We start from the raw sequence: 24,297 nt of genomic DNA on the forward strand, positions 1-24,297 counted from the left end.
TTTATTTAGAGAGATCACTCAGCACTACAGAGGACGGTTTGGAAGGTGGAGAAAATGGAATCAGGGAGGTGGATTATCAAACTGATGAGATCGGAACAGGTGATTGAAGTTGTGAAAGCCTCTCAAGACCCCCCCTATATGGAAAGACCTCTCTGATTACATTAGTTTCCACGGTCACCCTCCCACTCTACCTCCGCCCAAATTCCTGCAGCACTAGTGAAATCTTCGGCCCAAATGTTGCACTTAATTGTCTTTTATTTTACTCCCTATTTGTTTCCTGTACATTACTCGAGACTCCCTAATTAAAACGGTACAATAAACGTTTACGTAATTGAGATGGCTCGTGACGTCGTCCAAGGCCAGGTAACGCGTTCTGTGTTACCTAGCGCCCCCGCCGCCCCGCTCCCACATGCTGGCTCAGCCCTCGGCCGCGGGGCGCAGTCAGGACCCGTCTGCTGTGCAGAGTCCGGAGGGTTGACGGAGTCATTTATTTCACCCTCTGATCTAACTATCGCCTCCTCCCGAGACCTAGCAGGCGGCTCTCTCCAGAGTGGCTCAAGACGCCGAGCAGGGCTGTGAGACCCGCCACATTCACCAGAGGGCGCGTCTCCCCAGTTTCCTCGCTTAGAAAGGCCCTAAGGTTCCCGTTCTCAGGACGGAGCAAATGAACGTTGGTATATTTAGGCCCTCTGCGGTCGCCGTAGCCCCAGCCTGTCAACAGGAAGTAGAATTCTATTTGGGGCTCATTATTCGGGAGAGAAAGGCCAGGGATTCGGGGGAAACACGCCCACTCCGCTGCTGCGTAAGTTCTCAGGGAGTTTGGACTCCATCCCCACTCTTGTGCCTCCCTCGCCTGCTTCTGCCCCGGTTAACGTATCTTGCCCTGAGCCAGCTCCCTGTCTTAATACAGAAGCGTCACCGCGACCATGGCCGAATACTCCTACGTGAAGCCCACCAAACTCGTGCTCAAGGGAACCAAGGCCAAGAGGTAAACCGCGAGTTTGTGCGGGAGAATCTGCCCCTCTTTTCCGACAACCCTCCGCTCTCCTCTCCCTGCGGCTAGGCTGTGGAAGCCGCCGGGAGCTGTCATTCAGGCTCCCAGCCCTTGGGCCTGGCCTCCTGCCGAGATGGACTCAGTTCCCGGCGCGGGTGCGGAGACGCACCGCCAGAGTCTCGCCCTAGCTGGGCGGACCGATAGCCGAGGAGCCACAAGTTCGGGTCTCTTGATGAGCCCCCCCGACCTCCAGATCTATGCTTGGTGGGTCTGTATTAGTGTGATAGTGTAGGTTATAACAGTAGCTTTCTTTATTAGGAATAATTATTTTCAACATTGTCTCCCTCCCACCTAGAAAAAATTAGCTTTTAATGCAATATGTAGATGTGGATTTTGAAAAGGATATGGGTTTGAACCTGGACTCCACTAAATACTAATTTTGTGATTTGTGGCAGGTACGTTAATATCTTTGAGCTTCCATTTATTCGTTTATTGGGAGAGATTAATGATACTCTAAAAGGATTATTATGAGGATTAAGTGAGATAATATGTACAGTAAGTAACTAGAGCCAAATACAAGGAAGAAGTTATAGTGGTGATTTATGAGTATTAGATTTTTAGGAAAAGATATCTGCCCACTCATACCTCCACCTCGTTTTTAACTGCTATATTTGCTCGGAGTTGATTATTCACAAAAATGTTGAGCATTTCATCCTGGTCTGATAGAGTTTTAGGTACGTTTATGAGAGATAGAAAGAAAGTGTCAAGGAGCAAACTGAAGCCACTGCACTTGAGAACTCTGCCTAGGGGTCTGGCATCAAGAATTTATCCTGAATACATGTGAAACTGTTACTGTCTGAATTCATAGAAGGGAGGGGAGAGTTAGCTTCTGAAAGCTTATTTTGTGATGAAAATACAAACAAGTGTGTCTTATAATCATTATAACTATCAATATAATTAACACATACATAGCACTTCCTATGTGCCAAGAACTGTTCTAAGTACTACATGTTAACTTTTTTTTAAAGTCACTCTGGGTTTTCTTTTAATTATTGAGATATAATACATATACTATAAAATTCACCCTTTTAAAGTAGAATTCAGTGCCTTTTAGGATATTCACAAGGTTCACCACTGTCAAGTTGCTGAACATTTTCATCATCTCAAAAAGAAACCCCACAATCATTAGCAGTCACTCCCCATTCTGCTCATCCCCTAATCCCAGGCAACCACTAATCCACTTGTCTGTATCAGTTTGCCTCTTCTAAATATTTCATATAAATGGAATCATACAATATGTGGCCTTTTGTACCTGGCTTCTTTTCCTTAGGATAACATTCTCAAGGTTCATCTATGTTATATTAGTACTCATTCCTTTTATGGCTGAGTAATATTCCATTGTATGGATACAACACATTTTGTTTATCCATTCATCAGTTCATGGACGTTTGGGTTTCCACTTTTTGGCACTTGTGAATGATGCTGCTATGAATATTCTTAATACAAGTTTCTGTGCAGACATATGTCTTCTTTTCTCTTGGGTGTATACCTAGGAGTAGAATTGTTAAGTCCTATGGTAACTCTGCGTTTAACTTTTTGAGAACTCCAAACTCTTTTCTAAAGTGGCTGCACCATTTTACATTTTCATGAGCAATGTATGAAGATACGCATTTTCTTAATCCTCACAACAGCCTTAAGAGTTGGCTTAAATTATTATCCTCACTGTGTAGGTGGGGAAACTGACTTATTTTCCAAAAATCACAGAGCTAAGAAATGACAGAATCAGGCTTTTAAAAGGCAGTCTGGCTCCAGAGTCTGTTCTCTTGACTGTAACACAGTATGTACAGGATCAGAAGTGACTTCTCAGGATTAGAAGTAAGAGGGCATATAAATGTATATCGTTGTAAATCAATAATTTATATATCAATGTACATCTTAAAAGAGTCTTCTAAGATTCCATCATATGACAGTATGCAAATCAATATATTTAAACTCATCTATATAAATTATCTCCTATAGTAAGAAGAAAAAGAGTAAAGAGAAGAAGAGAAAAAGAGAAGAAGATGAAGAAATTCAACTTGATATTGTTGGTGAGTCAGTTTTGTATACCTTATTCTGAGAAAAGTTAACATTGGTTGAGATCCCTTTAAAACTATTTTCCTAGTAGGGATAAGTAGTAAAAAGGAAGTAGAAGGAATTTATGACCGACTCATATTTGTCTTAAAGTGCTCAAATATTACTTATAGTTATAGATTGCTTTTATGCTCTAGCACAGTAGATGTCACTGCTGAGGCCTTTTCTTCATCATCAGGACAAAGCACAGGAGAGAGGAAACATGGTTCTCTGAATCATTACACTGCTTAATAACCCAGAGATTCTGATGTATCATTTTAAAAAAGGCCTAATATAGATAAATATTATTTTTTATTTTATTTTATTTTTTGTGGTACACGGGCCTCTCACTGTTGTGGCCTCTCCCGTTGCGGAGCACAGGCTCTGGACGCGCAGGCTCAGCGGCCATGGCTCACGGGCCCAGCCGCTCTGCGGCACGTGGGAACCTCCTGGACCGGGGCACAAACCCGTGTCCCCTGCATCGGCAGGCGGACTCTCAACCACTGCGCCACCAGGGAAGCCCAATAAATATTATTTAACCAAATACATTTTACAAATTATTTTCTCTTTCTCTCTTTTTTTTTCATATTGATATCCAGTTGTCCCAGCATCACTGATAAATAGACTTTCCTTTCACCATTAAAGTGCTTTGGTATCTTTGTCAAGAATCAATTGACTTTATATGTGTTAAGTGTATTTCTGGACTCTGTTCCATCGATTTGTCTACTGTTCTAGTGATATATTTGTCTTGATTACTGTCATTTCATAAAGTCTTGAAATTAGGTTGTGTGAATCTCCCAACTTTATACTTCTTCTTTATACTTCTATACTTCTTTATACTCTTCTAGATCCTTTGCGTTTCCATATAAATTTTACAATTTATTATTTTCTACCATAAATCCTGTTGGATTTTCTGGGAGAATTATATTGAATCTAGGTCATTTGGGGAGAATCAACATTAAGTGTACTTGGTCAAAATGGCACAGAACATGTAAAATACAAATAATTTAAAATCATTAACTATTACATTTTTAAGAAAGTTTTAATGATCATAGGATGCTGATAATGATTCTAGGTAAAGCATTTTTTTTTTTTTTTACTGAAAACAATTATCGCTATAAGTCAGAAATAAATTATGTAAAGCTCTCACTAAATTATTTTAATTGTGGTAAAATATACATAACAAAATTTATCGCTTTAGCCATTTTTAAGTGTACAATTCAATGTCATTAAGTGCATTCACATTGTTATACAGCCATCACCACCATCCGTCTCCAGAATTTTTTTCAGCTTGCAAAACTGAAACTTTGCACCCATTAAATTATAAATGCCCATTCCTTACTCCCCCCTAGTCCCTGGCAACCTCCATTCTATTTTCTCTCTCTTTGTTTTCTGTCTCTATGAATTCAACTACTCTAAGTACATCAGAAGGGTGGAATCATACAATATTTGTCCTTTTATGACTGTCTTACTTTGCATAATGTCTTCAGGGTTCATCCATGTTGTAGCATGTGTCAGAATTGCCTTCCTTTTTAAGGCTGAATAATATTCCTTTGTATGTATATACCACATTTGTTTATCCATTCATCTATCAATGAAAACATGGGTTGCTTCTACCTTTTGCCTGTGAACATGGTTGTATAGCTATCTCTTCAAGACTCTGCTTTCATTTCTTCTTGGTATAGACCCAGAAATGGAATTGCTGGATCATATACAGTAATTCTATTTGAAATTTTGTGAGAAACCACCATACCATCACATTCCCACCAGCAGTGCACAAGAGTTCCAGTTTCTCCACATCCTCATGAACACTTGTTATTTTCTGTTTTTTTTGATAATAGCCATCCTAATGGGTATGAAGTGGTATCCCATTATGGTTTTGGTTTGCATTTTCCTAATGATTAGTAATGTTGAGCATCTTTTCATGTGGTTATTGGCCATCTGCATATCTTCTTTGGAGAAATGCCTATTCAAGTCCTTTGCCCATCATTTGAATTGGGTTGCTTTTCTTGTGGTTGCTGAGTTTTAAGAGTTCTCTACATATCCTGGATATTTATTCCTTATCAAATACGTGATGTACAAATATTTTCTGGTTGTCTTTTTACTCTATTGATAGTGTCCTTTAATGCACAAAAATTTTTCATTTTGATGAAGTCCAGTTTGTCTGTTTATTCTTTTGTTGTTTGTACCTTTGATGTCATATCCAAGAAATCATTGCCAAATCCAGTGTCATGAGGCTTCTCCCATATGCTTTCTTCTTAGAGTTTTATCTTGATAGTTTCAGCTCTTACATGTAGGTCTTTGATGCATTTTGAGTTAGTATGTGTATATTATATTAGGTAAGGTCCAGCTTCATTTAAGCTAAACTTTTACTAATTTTTTATTAGTTATGAGAAGCCTGACCTGTTTAGCTGAATAGATAATTTTGTACAGTGTGATTAACTCAATTTTAAAAATGTTTTATTATGGAAAATTTTCAAACTAATACATAAGTAGAGAAAAGAATGTAATGAATCTTCCATGAATATAGTGAATCACTGAGCTTTAGTGATAATCAATATTTTAACAGTCTTGTTTGATTTACACACATGCCCACTGTGAGATAATCTCTCATACATTTTTCTGGAGAATTTTAAAATAAATAACAGATACTAAGTCATTATAAATGTGCATTTCTTACAAGATCAGTCTCTCTCTCTCTTTTCTTCCTTCTGTTTTGCTCTTTCTTTTAATACATAACACTATCTCATTATCAGACCCAACAAAAATTGGATACAATTTAGGTTTGTACTCAACAGTGAAAAGCTTTTCCTCTAAGATCAGAAACAAGACAAGGATGCCCACACTTGCCACTTTTATTCAAGATAGTATTGGAAGTCCTACAGAGCAATTAGGCAAGAAAAAGAAATCCAAATCAGAAACGAAGAAGTAAAAATGTCATTATTTGCAGATGACAGGATATTATATATAGAAAACCCTAAAGACTCCACCAAAAAACTGTTAGAACTGATCAACGAATTCAGTAAAGTTGCAGAATACAAAATGAATATACAAAAATTTGTTGCATTTACTATACATTAATAATGAACTATCAGAAAGTGAAATTCACAGTCCCATTTACAACTGCATCAAAAAGAATAAAATACCTAGGAATAAATTAACAAAGGAGGTGAAAGACCTATACACTGAAAACTATAAGACATTAATGACAGAAATTGAAGAAGACATGTAGAAAAGATATTCCATGGTCATGGATTGGAAGAATTAATATTGTTAAAATGTCTAAACTAACCCCAAAGCAATCTACAGATTCAGTGAAATTCCTATCAAAATTCCAGTGGCATTTTTCACAGAAGTAGAACAAACAGTCCTAAAATTTATATGTACCACAAAAGACCCCAAATAATCAAAGCGATATAGAGAAAGAAGAACAAGGCTGGTGGTATCACACTTCCTGATTTCAAAGTATATTATAAAGCTAAAGTAATCAAAACAGTATGGTACTGACATAAAAACAAACACATAGATCAATGGAGCCAGATAGAGAGCCCAGAAATAAACCCATGCATATTCCAGGAATATACAATGAGGAAAGGACAGTCTTTTCAATAAATGATGTTGGGAAAACTGGACTGCTATCTTGTACCATACACAAAAATTAACTCAAAATGAATTAAATGTTTAAATGTAAGACCTGAAACCATAAAAGTCCTAGAAGGAAAATATACGTAATAAGCTCCCTGACCTCAGTCTTAGCAATTGTAATTATAATCTGGAGGGATACATAAGAAACAGGTTGCAGTAGTCATTGCCTGTGGAAACCAGTCGTGGATGACTGGAGGCTGATATGAGAGAGTCTGTTCTCTATATATCATTTTGTACCTTCATGTGTACTGCTATTTTACATTTTAAAAGAACCTAATCTTGACAGTGGTGGTAGTAACCTAGATCTACATACCTGCATAGAAACATACAAGTGAGTGTGTGTAAAAGTGATGAAATCTGAATAAATTTCATGGATTGTATCAGTTTTATGGATTTGGTTTTGATACTGACTATAGTTATGCAAGATGTTAGCCATTGGGAGAAAGTGATTAAAAGGTATATGAGATCTCCCTGTATTATTCTTACAACTACAAAATAAAAATTTTAAATATGTTATAATGACAACAGCAACAAGTAAGAACCTTCTGTCAAATCCAGAATATAAATTTAAATTACTGATTTTATTTTTTAGGAATCTGGTGGACAGTAACAAACTTTGGTGAAATTTCAGGAACCATAGCGATTGAAATGGATAAAGGAACCTACATACATGCACTTGACAATGGACTTTTTACACTGGGAGCGCCACATAAAGAAGGTTTGTGTCTGGTAGAAGCAATGGAAGGGAAAAGGCTACAGTATATATTTTATAACATTCACTCACTTAGGCCAAATTCTAACAAATCTCGAATATATTCCAAAGGAATGAATCCATTGATTTGACTCTTCCATTTTTTTTCCTTCTTCACTATTTACCAGTTATTGGCAACTCCCTCTTTCCAGTATAAGCATTTGAAAACATTCTGTATAGTTCCAGAAGAGTATCCATGGGAATCAAAAACAATATGAATAATTGAAATAATAAGTAGAAAGAAAAAGAAAACCTGGTTGAGTCAAAGGTTTGAATTCCTTTATTCTTTAGACCTTTTGCCAAAACTAATCTGGAGCATTAAATAACTTAATAATTTAAAGTTTTCTCATTCCTTTTAGCCCATGGGAAGAAGCACTAATGAGATACGAAGAAATTAGAAGATTAAAAGGCAGTAGCTTTTTGTCTGAATGGCCATCCCTTGAATAACTTAAAGCATGTAGCTTTTTAAATATTAATTGCTTATTTGTCTATGTGCTAACTGCATTTTAAAATACAAAGAGATAGTATCTTGGAAGTGACTAAATAAGCATCATGCTGACCTATCTTGTTAAGTATGTAAAACTAAACATGAGTTATATAGAAGATAAAGTAACTCTTGGTACTATGAATACTGTATTATAATTACATCATAATATAATATTCTTATGTTTGTTTTTAAAAGAGCTACTTCTTTCAAGCTAAAGAGTATCTTTATATTTATAAGAAATGTCAAATTTATTTCAAATTGTTTTTTCTCCTGTAGTTGATGAGGGTCCTAGTCCTCCAGAGCAGTTTACAGCTGTCAAATTGTCTGATTCCAGGTAAGCTTGAGTTGAACTATAATTAATACATTGTAATACAATATGATACATTGTAATGGAATATTATATATCGATTAAAAGTAGTGTTTTTGAAGAATAATGAATTTGGAAAATGTTTGCTATATAAGGTATTATATAATACTTGTATTAAGAAAGTAGAATATTAAATTGTATACATAGAACTACATTGTCCAGTACGGTAGCCACTAGCCACACATGGCTTTTGAACATTTGGACTATGGTTAGTCTTGAATTTTTATACACACACATACTATTTTTATGTTCCATATTTAATTTCCTTTCTCTCCGTTTTTAACATTGATCTATTTTATTGATCTGAAGAATTGCCCTGAAATCTGGCTACGGAAAATACCTAGGTATAAATTCAGATGGACTTGTTGTTGGGCGTTCAGATGCAATTGGACCAAGAGAACAATGGGAACCAGTCTTTCAAGATGTAAGTACTCTTATTGTTTATAAAAGTTCCTTGTCAGTGAATGGGAAAGTCTCTAACATTCATTGAGAACATATGTTCAAAAAAACCAAAAAAAGTAGACTGCAATAATGCATTAAATTTTTTAAAACCAACATGAATTCATAACCTTAAAAAGAGCTAAAAAAATAGTGCAACACAGGGGAAAAAAAATCAACAAAGTGAAAAGACAAGCTATGGATTGGGAAAAGTATTTGCAAACCATATATCTGACAAGGTGTTAATGTCCAAATTATATAAGAAACTCATTCAATAGCAAAAGAAAGAAAAATTTAAAAATGGGCAAAGAAACTGAATAGATATTTTTCATTATATCAACAGAAAACACCAACATAGGGAGGGTGGGAGGGAGGGAGACGCAAGAGGGAAGAGATATGGGAACATATTTATATGTATAACTGATTCACTTTGTTATAAAGCAGAAACTAACACACCATTGTAAAGCAATTATACCCCAATAAAGATGTTAAAAAAAAACAAACAAACAAACAAACAAAAAAAAACACCAACATATGATAAGGCCAGGATGATAAGTCAGATACTACCAGCTATACAGAATTTGAGGGATGTTCATTTCACTTTATTTTTGGGAAAAACACTAAGTTTTAAAATTTTAAATTTAAATGAAAGAAAGACTTAAAAGTCCCTGATGTAACAAGTAAAACTTTGTTACAAAAAGGTACTCAGCAGAAAGATCAGCAGCACATATTTAAATCACCTTAGACTATACAGCCACATCCAAGCTTACCAAAAGTCATCCAGGTGACAGAAAACCGAGCCCTTACCACCTCAAATAAGAAATTAAGTCAAATCCATGTTATTAGCACTTTTGTAACTGGATATGATAGAAGATTTAATTCTTCCTACACCCAGAAGTCCCTCAGACGTTGATTCTTAAAGTTCTGAGCAATAAATTCAAAGGCATCGAAGGCTAGCTTTTATGAGATATATTTTCTCTGCATTTTTTTTTATTTTATTGAAGTATAGTTGATTATACTTCAATCAACTATGATATGTTTTTATATTTTCTAATTATGGAGAAAAATTTAAAACACTACTATTATAATTTTTTTTGTCTTTAAAGCTAACTTTTTAAAACACTAAATCAGTTATATCCTCAATAAATCTCTGAGGCCAAGGGAAATAATTCTATTCCATACAGTTAGAATTTAGTCCTACTAATAGAATATACTAAAAATATTTAATGTGGTTATCTTTGAGTAGTAAGATTATAGGTGATTTTGGTTTTCTTTTCTGTATGTTTTTTCATTTTTCCAAGTTTTCTTCACATTATTTTTCCTGATTACTTTTAGACATGGGAAAAATTCAATTTAGTCTCAAGACTTAAGAATTTTTTTCACAGGTATTCTCATAACTTATTTCTTATTATTTTGTTCATTTAGGGGAAAATGGCTTTACTGGCCTCAAATAGCTGCTTTATTAGATGCAATGAAGCAGGTGATATAGAAGCAAAAAGTAAAACGGCAGGAGAAGAAGAAATGATAAAGGTAATCATGAGACTTTTCTATAGACTAATACATGTCACATGTATGATGTGACTGCTTCTCTTTAAAATGTTGTAATCTGATCCAGATTCGCTGTGTGTAATGCATTAGTGAGGGCCAGAGTGGAAGGCTTAAAGAAACGAGGGAAAAAAGCCTTTTGTAAGGTGGCTTTAATCCTTATAAATAAAGCATAAAAATCCATGTTACATTTTCTCCACTATCAGCATAATTTAAACACATCTATCAAGTATCTGCATATGTTTTCTTTTAAATTCTGTGTCATATATTTGATTTTATTTTTAAAATGTTCTCGATTTTCATAATCCTCAGTTTTACAGTCTTACAGTATTGTTTTTACCTTGAAAAATATCACTAATCTTTTTAAACAAGAATATTAATACCAGTAACTCTTCATTTCATTATTTGGAGTTGACTGATGGAGAAAAAAATACCATTCTAGACAGCTCAGGAATTAGAAGTTTCGGTCTATGTTCCATAGTTTTCTCAAAAGTCATTTTCACTGCCAAAATCTCAAAAAATTTAAATCTAAAACCTAGATATTCTTGTTATATTTTAAAAAGTATTAGTCATAATATTTTTCAATTATATAAACAAAACTACAGCAAGTAGCTGCAGGTACTCTGCTGAGTGAGGCTTTACAGAGGAGGAAACAACCTTTGACCTTCCCTACATCCTCACTGTTTTGATCAGTCACTTCATGAAGTCACACAGATAAAGTGGAGACAGGATGTGTACCCAGGCCCAACTGACTCTAGAAATTACGTTCCACATCACACTGCTTCTCAGGAAGCAGTCATTAGAAAAATGCTGGTGGATTTCTGACTCACCTATTTTTAATTTTATTTATATTTAATATTATTGTATCGTGCTTGAATTGTTTTTCATCTGGATTACATTATAAAAGTATGATTATTAAAGACAAGCAGTACAAATGTATGTGCAGTACTTTGCACATCTACAGAAATAAAAAAACACTGTGTTATATTTATCAATAATTACAACCGTTTTTATATGAAGTACCTGTCAGATTTCCCTGGGTCTGTCTGGTTAGTCAGGTACCTGAAAGCTCTGAGCAATGATAATCCAGGACTCTTTCCACCTTGCCTTTTACATTGCAGGCTCTGCTAGTCCGTGTCAGCATCCACCTTTATAGCCTAGCCTTATCTACCAGAACACATTCCCTCCTGCTGAAAGCAGTATTGTGTCACAGACCTGGCCCAGAATTACCCCAGGTCTTCTAGGACTCCTCCAGCCAAAACTGTCACACACATATTATTTGCACATGCCTATTGCTCACCAGTTTCTAAGCAATCTTGGAATTATGCTCTAAGGCACAGAGATCCCTTTCCAATGTGGGTCCTTTGGGTTGCAAATTGCCAGTTTCATGGCCCTGAATTCTGTCCTCTTCTTACCCCCCTCAGTTGATCCTAATTGCTGTATCTGTATCAATTAATTTATGGAATGTGATAGTAAGTATCTGTCAAAACTGATGAAAGTATAAGGAGGATTTAAAAGGGATAGATTCCAATTAGATGAAAACAAATTGTGTTATGTTAAAAGTTTTAATGTGTTGGTAATATCTTATGCATAGTAAAATAGCTACTATCTTAAACTTTCAGTGTTATAAAATGAACACTAAATTGCAGGATAATTTGATCCTACTGTATTTACTTTTGCAGCCAAATTTAAATTAGTTAAATTATTGCCTAATTGGCTTAGTGGGATCTGATCTGTAAAATGCTTTTCAAATAAGTTTCTCTTCAGTGTTTCTGATGTAAGGGCTCTAAAGAAACGTATAATAGCAATTATTTAGATAAATTATATATATAAATAAAAACACATATCTAGAATCTGTCTTTTCTGAATCTAATTGCTAAGTTAACTGTTTTCTTCTTTTGCATAAGAAATCACCTAGAATGTTCTTCTGTAATAAGTAAGGTGGAGCAGGGGGAAGATAAATGTGTAACCTGTTGGGTTCTCATCTCCAATATCCAGATTAGATCCTGTGCTGAAAGAGAAACTAAGAAAAAAGATGATATTCCAGAAGAAGACAAAGGAAATGTTAAACAGTGTGAAATCAATTATGTGTACGTATATTTTTTCCTTTTAGAACTGTAGATTTGGCAGTGAGATGCGTCTCAAGGCACCTAAAATAAAATAACCTGAAGGACAAGCAGAGACAACATAATGTAGACTCTAGGACAGAGCACTAAACCGAATGCTTCTCTTAAGGCTTCAATTTTGGAATTATCATCCTGCTAGCTTTCAATGCTCAAATCACTTGAGTTAATTTATTCCCCCTACTCTATAGAGTGTCTGTCATTGTCAGTACATAATGCCAACCAAATGCTTCCAGGACACAGGAGACTCCAGCCAATATTCCAAATCTTGAATTTGTAGAGCTGTCCAAACAACTGCCTCTTTGATGGTGGGGTACTAAAGTCATTTTTGTTGTTGAAAAGTTGTATATTATTTAAGAAAAAGTTTTTTTTAAATAAACAAAAAACTTTAAAATATATTTTAAGCTTATCAGTAAACATGTATAATCAAAGTTTGAGATATTTTTCAAGAAAGATATTTTCTTAACAGAAAGAAATTCCAGAGCTTCCAAGACCACAAACTTAAAATAAGTAAAGAAGACAGTAAAATTCTTAAAAAGGCCCGGAAAGATGGATTTTTGCATGAAACACTTCTGGACAGGTAGGCATATTTTTAATCATTTCCAACTATTTTCAGTGGCCAATAGAAGTAGTGTATATAAACCCATGTTCTTTTTTAATTACTGTAATTTTCAAATTTTTGTCTTTATTTTTAATTTTTGAATGTGGTGGTATTACCTTAAAAGGACATCATAAGTCTGGGAAAAGATCACCAAGAAAGAATATCTGGAAATAGCCAGATTCCAAGTGCTTATATATTTTATTGCAAGAAATTCAGGTCTGACTGAAACTGTTTCATAAATTTATTTACCATCAACTTTTTATAACTATCAGAACCAGGGCTAGAAAGAAGTTCTTTGACTAATTTCAAAATTCAGTGAGTTCTGTTAAAGTAGTGCAGCTTTCCAAAAATGAGATAAAAATCAGTTTAAAAATTTCTAAGTATAAAATTGAATAACAAAATTGAAGCACTTTTATTAAGTTGAATTCAGATGTGTGCAGGATATTTATCATAGCACATTATTAATATTTATTTATTAGTATTCCTATTTAGGTAAGTAGTGTCCTAGATTTACAACATTTAAAAAATGCTTACGGCTTCCCTGGTGGCGCAGTGGTTGAGAGTCCGCCTGCCGATGCAGGGGACACGGGTTCGTGCCCCGGTCCGGGAGGATCCCACATGCTGCGGAGCGGCTGGGCCCGTGAGCCATGGCCGCTGGGCCTGCATGTCCGGAGCCTGTGCTCCGCAACGGGAGAGGCCACAACAGTGAGAGGCCCATGTATCACAAAAAAAAGAAAAAAAAAGAGTAAGGCCTGTGTCCTCTAACTTTTATCACTTATGAAAATACAACATTGCCACCTTGTTAAATAGAAGCTTAGAGCATGCTTAAATTCAGAGGCAATTAAAATCGCTGTTATGGATTTAAAAAGCCCTCAAGCAACATGAGTTAAAGATCAGGAAAAGATTTTTTTTGTAAGAATAAAATCCATGTAGTATGAAACATAAAATTGAAAAGTAAAATTTTAATTAAACTATTTTAATATAGGCAGTGTGGTAATATAATAACCAAAATTGAGAGCACAATTTCTGAGCATGAGTTTATGTTTAGTAGCAGTTGGCTATATATGACATGTTTCTACATAGATTAATTTTTATTATTTGTTTTTGTTTAAACAGGAGAGCCAAATTGAAAGCTGATAGATATTGCAAATGACCAGGATTTTTGTTTCTGTCTTCTTTTTTTCTGAATAAAAAAATCAGTGGAAGTGTTTTAACAGAATTATTGGGCTGTTATGGAATTAACTGCTGAACCAGTTGCTAGATTTAACCAAGACTAATCAAGTTTAATTGAGATTCTCCATGGATGTACTTTTTTAGTCAACTGCAGTGTTTCACATGGAAATGAAACTTAGAGTACACACTTAAAGTACCACAGAATTCTCTTCTTTTCTGGATTTCCTGTCATAAAGCATGAAGTGCTACTCTGTGAAACTGATGCTTCTTGTGCAGCTTGTGGAAGCTGTCTTATTGCTTTACAGTCTTACTTTGCATTACTCAGTACAATAGATGCCTAATCAGTACCTTTAAAAGGAAATTAGAAACTCCCAATCCAATCAGTCAGCAAGGCTTTGATTCTACATCTTAAATGTTGCCCAAATCACACACAAGCCAAACAAATATCAGGACAAGGGGACTGCACAGAGAGAAAGAAATCGGGTATTAAGCAGTGGGATGGGAACAGGAAACATTTTACAAAAGAGCGAGTAGGTTCAGAACAGAGGCTAAGAGTAAAATTGGGGAAATTCCCTACTTAGGACAGTTTAACCACAATGGATATGTATTTATATAATGCTTTCATCCTCACCTGTGGATGGGATGGGAGCTATTAAAGAGGCTCAGACACTAAGCATTGCTGAGGTCTGCTATGCTGAGACAGTTTTATTCCTAGCCTGTCTCTTTCTGAGTTCCTGAAAACAGTATTCAGGAGCCTGTGCTCCGCAATGGGAGAGGCCACAACAGTGAGAGGCCCGCGTACCACAAAAAAAAAAAAGAATCGCCTAGGGTACCTGTAGATTTCCAAGACCCATCCTTAGAGGTACAGGCTTAGCATATCTAGGATTAGTCCCCAAAACTGACATTTAACAAGCACTCCAGGTAACTCGGAAGCAAGTGATCTGAACCACACTTTGAGAAACACTACCCTCAAGAGACTGAAGTCTTATTTCCAACGGTAGCCTGGTACCAAAGACCATCTGCCGGCCAACTGATTTCCCTGGAACAAACATTCTGTCTGCCTGAATTTTTGAACGTAGTATATTCCTGTACTCCTTGTCACCATGCTCACCCTCATGTTCACCCAGTTCTTGCCCCCATTTGAGAGAGCAGGACTAATTACAGGTCCTGGCAACTGGAGGATACAGATTAAAAATAGGCATCGCCTGCCCTCATGGAGTTTATACACTAGTGAAGGAGGACAACAAATGAATAAAAATTGCAGGTAATAGGTGAGTGTTCCTTCCCTGTTTCCAGCATTGCACTTTATAGAACCCCCATTATGCAATGAAGTTAGTCTGGGAGAGTGGCAGAGATCAAGAATGAATGTTTCTACATATAGTCATGTGGTGCACATTCTTCCATCTTGTGCATGAGCCGTTATCGTGAGGAATTTTGGTTAAGGCACTATCAAAATCAAGATACATTCTGATCAAACATTCCCCTGATTTACTAGTTTAGTAACCTTATCAAAAGGAAGGTTATATACAATAAAAGCACAAACAAAAAGCTCCCCACACGCAATTTTGACTGCTCACGCATTTTCAGATTAGATCATTTTGATTTTTCTATCTTCAAGTTCACTGACTTTCTCTTATCTCTAAACTGCTATTAAACCCAACTGATGATTTTTTAATCTCAGACACTATTTTTCACTTCTAGAATCCATTTGATCTTGTGGTTATTGCTACTGTTGTTACAATTTCTTTTTCTCTGCTGAAATTTCTTATCCATTCATTAAAAGTCTTTTTTTGGTGTTTTTGTTGTTAGGCAGAATTATAATAGCTACCTTAAAAATCCTTGTCTTCTAATTCCAACATCTGGGTCATCTCAGGATGTCACCACTGATTGCCTTTTCTTTTTAGTATGTTTCTTCATATGTCTGATATAATTAGACTGTATCCTGGACATTGTGAATAATACATTATAGAAACTGTGGATTCTGTTTTGTCCTTCTGAAGAATCTTTGTTGTTTAGTAGGCAGTTAATATGGTTGACCTCAAGCTCCAAATTCTATCTCCCCACAGTGGGCTACAGCTGAAATATCCTTTCAGTTCTTTCAGTTTTAGCTGGGCTGCTTGAAGTCTGCCCCAAAGATTTGGAGTTCTGAGATCAGTGAGAGATTTAGGCAGTATGGCTACTCTCTGTGGCTTTCTTCTTTTTTCAGGATTTCCTCCTCACTTTCTAGACTCTGGTTACTTGAACTCTGTCCTCAGATTCCTCAACTACTAATACTAAAAGTTTCTATATGAGTTTTAATGGCACTGCCTGGGGCCTGCCCTAAGTTGAAAAAATGTTGAAAATATGATTCCCTTCTTACTAGAATTAACTCCCCTCAAGTTTCTGCGTACTTTTGGTCACTCTCCATTACCTTTAGATAATTTTTAATATTTTGTCCAAAGTTTAATTTTTGCGTGTGTGAGAGGGTTAGTCTAGTCAAGCTACTCCACCATGACATGCTCAAACTCTTACTTTTTCCTTGCCCTCTTCCCAAATTAAGGACCTGTCTGGACTTTCCTAGATACAGATACAAAACTCACCAACATCCTACAGAAATAAGTTAATAAATCATTAAAATCAATGAATACATTCATACATCTTAAAATAGGCCTGAATTCCTAAAATGGACTCAGCATACCAGATGACCCAGTACCCACCCAAATGCTACGGAGTTCCTGGGTCAGCTCTAGTGTAGAGCTAATCAGGGCATGGGTTCAACTCCTTATTGTAGGAATTATATTTACTCAGTTATTCTAAACTCTTATAACACAGAAGAATATATTAAAATATGCTAGCTTAACATCATATTTTATTAACCAAATTATTATGACATGATAGCTTTCATAACGGGTAAAAAACATCAAAAATTACTTTTCAAGATATTGTTCTTTTATGGTATTATTATCATCAATATTAGCCTAAGGAGATTAATGCAGGTAACCTCTGTGATAATTTTTTCAAGCTCACTGATCTTGAAATCCATTTCATTTAATTGAAAGATTAGAAACAAAATGAGAAAAAGAACAATTTCATACCTTTACTTCCCTTTTCCTCACCCACCTATTAATTTAAAGGCTTTTTTTTAATGCATATTTTATTAAGTGAACTGGATGGTGTTAAGGCAGGTTTTGCTTTATGACATTTCCTGTGTACTTTACCCCAGGAAAATCTCTGGCACTATTTGATGTATTTCTGTTTAATTTTTTGCCACTGGGCTACTTAAAACATTACAGAGGCTTATTTTCCAAGATGGAGAAAAAACAAGCCTTCTTTCCATTTGGCCTTGTGTTTCAACCCTGCCTTTGTATTTCATTAAAAAAAAAACAGATTTTCTTTTCAGACTGCACAGCAAGGACTTATAAATTAAAATCTGCAGGTGTTCTTACAGTGTTCTGCAAACCTAATGAGGTTCTGCAATCCTGTTAGTGCTGCTAGTAGAGAAAAAGGGGCATAGCACTACTTATTAGTGTTTATTTTTCCATCATGCTATTTCCTAATTCTGGTCCTTAGATACTAAGTGGAATCGTAAGGAAGAGAACAAAGAAAACAGAGCATGTCTCTTTACTCCTTTAGAAAGGTGTAAACGTAAATATAAATAGACTCCAAGGTAAGGAATCAAGTCATGACTTCTAACCTTAGTTCCCTAACCACACCACCTGACAAAATTAAGTTGTATAGTTGTAGTCATTCACATGGGGGGAAAATAGGCAATGTCTTCTCATGTCTTATTTTTTCTTTATTATCCCTTATGCTTGTGTAAGTACTATTCCCTGTTTGTTTTTTCTTTATCCTGCTAAATATAATCCCCCAAGGCTTTTTGTTTGTTTGTTTTGTTTGTTTTTTTACCTGATACCAGAAAAAAACCAGGGAAAACTTAAAATTAAGATAATAGTTTAGCAGGCCACCAGCATTCATACAGTCTGATGCTACCTGTGCATGCAAAATGGCTTTCTAAAGTGTGGTGACTTGTTTGGAAATCGCCAGTGGACCTCAGACCAATCTAGGCTGTCGTGCAGCTCCTCAGCCCTAAATCCTAGTATAGATCAGCTTTAAAGCAGAGCAGCAGGAATTGTTTAAATATATCCCTTCCTACTGTTGTTCAGGAAAATAATTTTTCCCCAAATTCCTACAGATACAGAACCTTCTTGTATGCTCCCTTGTTTTTCATTTTTAGCCCAAAAATCCTCTCTAGAAGCCCTTCTGTACATCCATCACTGCCTCTTCAACCTCTCCCACCTCTCCACCTATGATTACCAACTCTTCTTTTTCCATGTTCCTTTTACTGCCATAGCCTCATTTCACACCAGTGTGCCCTTTCCATAATGTAGAAAAATGGACGAAAACTTAAGCATTTAGCAGAAGGTAAACAAAAATTTCTAATAGACAAATTTCCTCTTGACTCTCCCATGAAAATGCCCCTTCTGACTTTTTCCACGCTGAATTCAGCTCTCATCCCAGTGCACCCAGTTAGAGAATCATATACTAGAGCCCAAGTACCAGTTTTGAAGCTTCTCATTACCCCTCCCCATCAACTCAGGCCTTGTAGCACATACCATCCACACCCATTACCAATGCAGTTCTACACTGCTGTACATCAGGGTCCTCGACCCACACGGAACCTAGTTCCCGGTCTTTCTCTTCACTGAGCCTCCCATCCTCTGTTTCACTGACTTCAGCATTGACACTCTCACGACGATTCATTCCAAAGATTCTGTCGACTCAGCTCAGCTGATCTTTTGCTCCACCTTAAATTATCTACAGACCAGCAAGGTTAAACACTGCTTCTGCTACACCTTCATCCTGCATTGGAAATCCTTATCTCTAACTCTGAACGACACTCCAGGAGCATGACTGTTCATTCTTTTACCAAGTACACTTTTCATTTTTAAAAGTTTTGAAATATACCTTCTCAGTTCCAAGCCCTCTCTTACTATTAGATTTAATTTTCTTGCAGTTAGTGTTTTATTTCTAAACCTAATAAATGATTTGCTTTTTAATACATTATTTTATAGTTACTGAATTCATAGAATATAAAGTATCATTTTTCAATCCAATACTAATATTTTCTTACAACAAAGAAACATATAACAAATATATTACCTCTAAGAAATTCCACATCTTGCCCAATTCCAACTGTAATCAGGACCCTCAGTTTTCTCTTTAATATTAGAAAATTACTAATCAATTCACCATGTGTAAATAAGAAGTGAATAAAAAGTCATTTTATAGGTCTAAGAACACATTTACTATTTTTCCTTCTGCTTTCTGCCTCCCCCCACTATTCTAATGCATACCCAGGAGTTGGGGGGGTATGGTGCTAATAGACCTACCATTAACTACACAGAGTCACAAAATAATAAGTACTAAACGCACTGACTTCTTTCTTCTTTCTTGGGATTTCTCATCTCACTCATATCAAACCCAGGAGAAGTGGGGTAGTTTCACCATGATTTTACAAAACCAGGGCTTGCATTTTCAGTAATATAGCAGATTAGACACCATGAATGGCACTCCTTATTAAAACAACTAATACACTGGGTGAAATATTTTAAATATCTTTTAAAACACCACTCATCCACACAAAAGAAAGGAAGCTACAGATATCAAACAAAGGGAAAACAGTAACCCACAGAGATGAATGAGGACCAAACCTCACTCTCACCTGGAAGTTTCTTCCAAATCCTGGAGACTGAGCTTTTGCTTTGACAAGTGTCCAAGATATGGGAGGTAGGAGCCTGGACTCACCCAGGAGGGAATCTATGACTATAAAGGGCTATGCCTTCAAGGGTAACAGTGCATGAGAAATAAATCTTATTGCACAGAGGTGGGTGACAAAGTTTTTCTTTTGTTTGGCACTGAGTAGAAGGAAAGGAAAAAAATAAAAATACACAGAGAAACAAAGAACCATTCATGAGAATCAGGAGAAGCAAAAACAAAAATTAATCATCAAATGTATAATATTAAATAACTATACTTGACATGTTTAAAAAAATAAAACTTATTTCTGGGATATAAGCAGGAAATAAGAGATTATGGGACTTCCCTGGTGGCGCAGTGGTTGAGAATCTGCCTGCCAATGCAGGGACACAAGTTCGATCCCTGGTCCGGGAAGAACCCACATACTGCGGAGCAACTAAGCCCGTACGCCACAACTACTGAGGCTGCGCTCTACAGCCCACGAGCCATAACTACTGAGCCCCCATGCCACGGCTACTGAAGCCCATGTGCCTAGAGCCCATGCTCCACAACAAGAGAAACCACCACAACGAGAAGCCCATGCAGTGCAACGAAGAGTAGCCCCTGCTCGCCACAACTAGAGAAAGCCTGTGTGCAGCAACAAAGACCCAACACAGCCAAAAAATAAATTAATTTTAAAAAAACCCTCATTAAAAAAGTTTATAAAAAGACTAAGAAGATTTGAAACAAGAACTTAATAAAAATAAGAACTTAAAAAAATTAAAAACATAATTAAAAATTCAGTGGATGGATTAAACATCAGATTAAACAAAAGCAAAGAAAAAAATAATGAGCCAGAATATAACTGAGTAATTGATCCCAAATACGGCTCACAGAGACAAGGAGATAGAATATACAATGAAATAAAGATCGAGAGACACAGAACATGATGAGAATGTCTAATATATGCCTACTTCAGGTACAAAAAGGAGGTAATAAAAAGAATGAGAAAGAGATAATAGACATAACAACTGAGAACTTTTCAGACATCAGATCTTGGCATACCAGTGAATCCCAAACATGATAAATAAAGATACACACCTAAACACATTACGGTGAAAATACAGAATTACAGAGAAAAAAGTTTCATCTTAAAAGCAGCTGGAAAGAAAAGAGTGATCACTCCAAAACTTCAGCAATTCAGCTGATGGCTAGCTTCTCACTAGCAGATATGAAGCCAGAAAACAGCAGAGGAGTATTTTCCATGAGCTGAGAGAAAAAAATTGTCAACCTAGAATACTATAATCTATGAAACTATCTTTCAAGAATAAGAGAAAAGCACTAAAGCAGAATAAAGACACTGTCAACATAAAAATTGAGAGCATTTATCATCATTAGATGGCCATTAAGAGAAGTCTAGGTAGAACAAAAATGATCCCAGAAGGAAGGTCAGAGGTATAATAAGAAATGTGAAGCAAATATACTGAAGATAATAATGAGTAAAGTATTTATAAGATATGAAAAACAATTGTGAATGAATCAAAAAAAAAAGATAGCCAAAAAATTTTTAAATAGGCAAAAGACACAAACAGATATGACATGGATTGAATGTTTATGTTCCCCCAAAATTCATATGTTGAAACCTAATTGCCAATGTGATGGTATTCGTAGGTGAGGTTATAGAGAAAAGACGGTGGTCTATGAACCAGGTAGCAGGCCCAGACCAGATAGCAAATGTGCCAGCACCTTGATCTTGCACTTTTCAGCCTCTAGAACTGCAAGAAACAAATTTCTGTTGTTTATAAGCCACCAAGTCTATGGTAGTTTGTAATAACAGCCCAAGCCACTCAAGATAAAGCCCATAAATACATGAGAAAATATTTAACCTTATCAACAATGGTATATAGGTAGGTAATCTTTAACACTTGGCTCTCCAAAGGGGAAAGCCCTGATTTGTAATGTTTGCTGATTTCCATGGGGTAAATATCATATGATGAATCAAACGACCAACATGATGTCACTGAACACAATCACACTGTGATGTCACTGGCTCATGAGAGCCCACCCCAACACTGCAAAATAAAACTACAGTGAGACAGCATTTGCAGCCACCAGACTAGTAAAAATTTAAAAGTCAGTCAATACCAGAGTTGGCAAATATATGAAACACTAGGAACTCTAATCCACTGTTTGTGGTAGTAAATAGGGTTAATCGCTTTGGCTGAATATATGCATATCCTACAACTCACAGATACCACTCCTTCAGATCTTTGTATTTTAGGTACAGAAGCAATATTAACATCCAGGATTAGATTTGGTCTTTTCCTACATGATCCTGATAAAATGAAGTATAGGATTATGGTTGGTTTGGTTGTGCTTCTTGTATCTTTAATCGAACAACAACAACAAGATCCCTAAAACTTTATTTTAGAGCCTGAAGAATAGAAAGAAAGCTTATCTCTGAGACATTCTGAGATAAAAGCCAAGGTGTCTTACCCTAGGTCCTTGACCCAGTCCTTTTTCTAGAACTCACACTTCTTCCAAAGCCCATCACAAATTGGAGACTTGAGAGAGAAAGAGAGAGAGAAAATGAAAGAAATGTGATTGAGGGAAGAGAAGGGAAGGATAGGCTTGTAGAACCCCAGTTAGCACTTGAATGCATTCCCCACAAAGTATTGTTACTTACAGAAGTTAGGATCCTGAGCTCTGTAAGTAATAAGTCACTTAATCATCATATATGTATTCTACACCACCATTATGTCAGGAATTGTGCTGGATATTGCAGATACCATGATAACAACATACACATGACCCCTGTCTTGAAAGGGTTTATAGATTAAGGAAGGCAGACTTTAAACAAATAGTAATTAATCAAATAACTATGTGTGCAAAGGACAAGGAAAAGTACAGGATATCTGAGAATTGATTAACAGGGTATCAAAACTTGGTTTGGAAAGATGTAAGTCAGGGAAGCCTTTGCTAAGGAAGATATAACTTAAGCAGAACTCTCAGGAGTTATATGTGTGAAGGCGGCGTGAGAAAGAATATTCCATGCATAGAAAGCCAGTGAGTAGGTACACTAAGGTGGGAAAAAGCATAGTATTTTGGAAAAATTGCATTAAGGGAATGAGCGAGCAGGTGTGATAAGCAATAATTCCTTCCAGAGAGGAAGTCAGAAGCAATCCAGCTTCTAAGCAGAGCCTTCTGAGCTATGGTTGAGAATGCGGGACTTGACTGTAAGAGTAATGGGAAATCACTGAAAGATATTAAGTGGGGAAGTGAGAACATGTGTGAAGAAGAAAAGACATCTGAAGACCAGGCTCTGGGGCACCCCACATAAAAAGGTCAGTTGATGAGTAGAAACCAACAGAGGATATTGAAGACGTGTCCAGTGAGGAATATAAGAATCAAAGAAGAGTGTTATTCCAGAAGCAAAATCAAGTAAGTGTTCCAATGTCTAAGATATGACAATGGAATTGGGCATTTGAGGTAAAATACAGAACATTGCAAGGGAAGAGGTCAAGAAACCGAGAAAAACCAGAATGTTGGAAAAATTGTCTTTGTGGAAATTGCAATCACTGAGAATACTGACAGGTATCAAATTTAAAAGAGTGGCAGTGAGCCAGATGTGAAAAATCTTCAAGGGGTGAGGAAAAGCAGGAGCCATCAGAGGTCTACAGATGACCTAGTATGATGGCACCAGCTTCCAAGTCAAGCCAAATGACTGTGAATGTTTTGGGTGTCGGTAACATCAGGTAGGCCATATGAAAGTATCGGTAGTCAACTACTTATTAACCTACAAAAACGGCAGTCTCATATGGTTCAACCCAATATAACTGAATATATAAAACATACATTTGAATTGCAGTTGGCCTCATAAGTTGATATATATTTATGTTCGTGGTATTTTTCAGTTGTAAACTCCCTTTGATTAGGAATTCCTATTTTACTGCATGTGTGTCTTTCATGGCACCTAGTGGTCTGCTTGGTACTTTTAGTAGGTCATTTAGTACTTTTAATATATATATATTACTATAATTGCTACTGCTGACGTATGTTGTCATTTCAGGATAATAATCATTCTCCTCACCTTTCCTGTTTGGGAAATGATTGAGAAATATACACAGGCATTGGGTGGCAATAAACATCAGCTTTACTGCTGATTAAGCTGGAAAAGAGAAAACAACTTGGACCTGAGGCCAAGATGGGATGCCAACTCCTTCTCCTCTGGAATGAATTTATGCACTCAGTCATTTGACAAATGCAAACTGCTTCCCAGGGGCACAGCCAATTTCTAACATGACAGGGAGTAAACTGAGGGCAGAGTAGGCCAGGTTGGGGGGCAG

At 36.2% G+C, this 24,297-nt stretch overlaps 1 protein-coding gene and 1 long non-coding RNA gene across 4 annotated transcripts in view; one reads left to right on the forward strand and one right to left on the reverse strand.

Moving 5' to 3' along the window:
* The window catches only part of LOC113628787 (uncharacterized), a 104,065-nt gene that overhangs the window by 73,617 nt on the left and 6,151 nt on the right, over positions 1-24,297 (reverse strand). Inside the window, exon 3 of one of the 3 annotated variants that reach the window (XR_003436247.1) lies at positions 20,588-22,515. The exons of the other annotated variants lie outside the window; for them this stretch is intronic. This is a non-coding gene — a long non-coding RNA (uncharacterized LOC113628787). Of the gene's footprint in view, positions 1-20,587; positions 22,516-24,297 lie in introns of those variants that run through there. 3 annotated transcript variants of the gene reach the window in all.
* FRG1 (FSHD region gene 1) lies at positions 676-14,282 on the forward strand. Its single transcript, XM_027122675.1, has 10 exons — positions 676-802; positions 911-988; positions 3,014-3,084; positions 7,344-7,469; positions 8,266-8,323; positions 8,666-8,780; positions 10,220-10,324; positions 12,338-12,429; positions 12,932-13,042; positions 14,180-14,282. Exons 2-10 carry the CDS (start codon positions 927-929, stop codon positions 14,214-14,216), a joined length of 777 nt encoding a protein of 258 aa, XP_026978476.1. The 5' UTR covers positions 676-802; positions 911-926; the 3' UTR covers positions 14,217-14,282.

This window comes from Aethalodelphis obliquidens, unplaced genomic scaffold, assembly GCF_003676395.1.
Source record: "Aethalodelphis obliquidens isolate GAN/ISIS:26980383/991018 unplaced genomic scaffold, ASM367639v1 scaffold25, whole genome shotgun sequence".
Taxonomy (NCBI): Eukaryota; Metazoa; Chordata; class Mammalia; order Artiodactyla; family Delphinidae; genus Aethalodelphis; species Aethalodelphis obliquidens.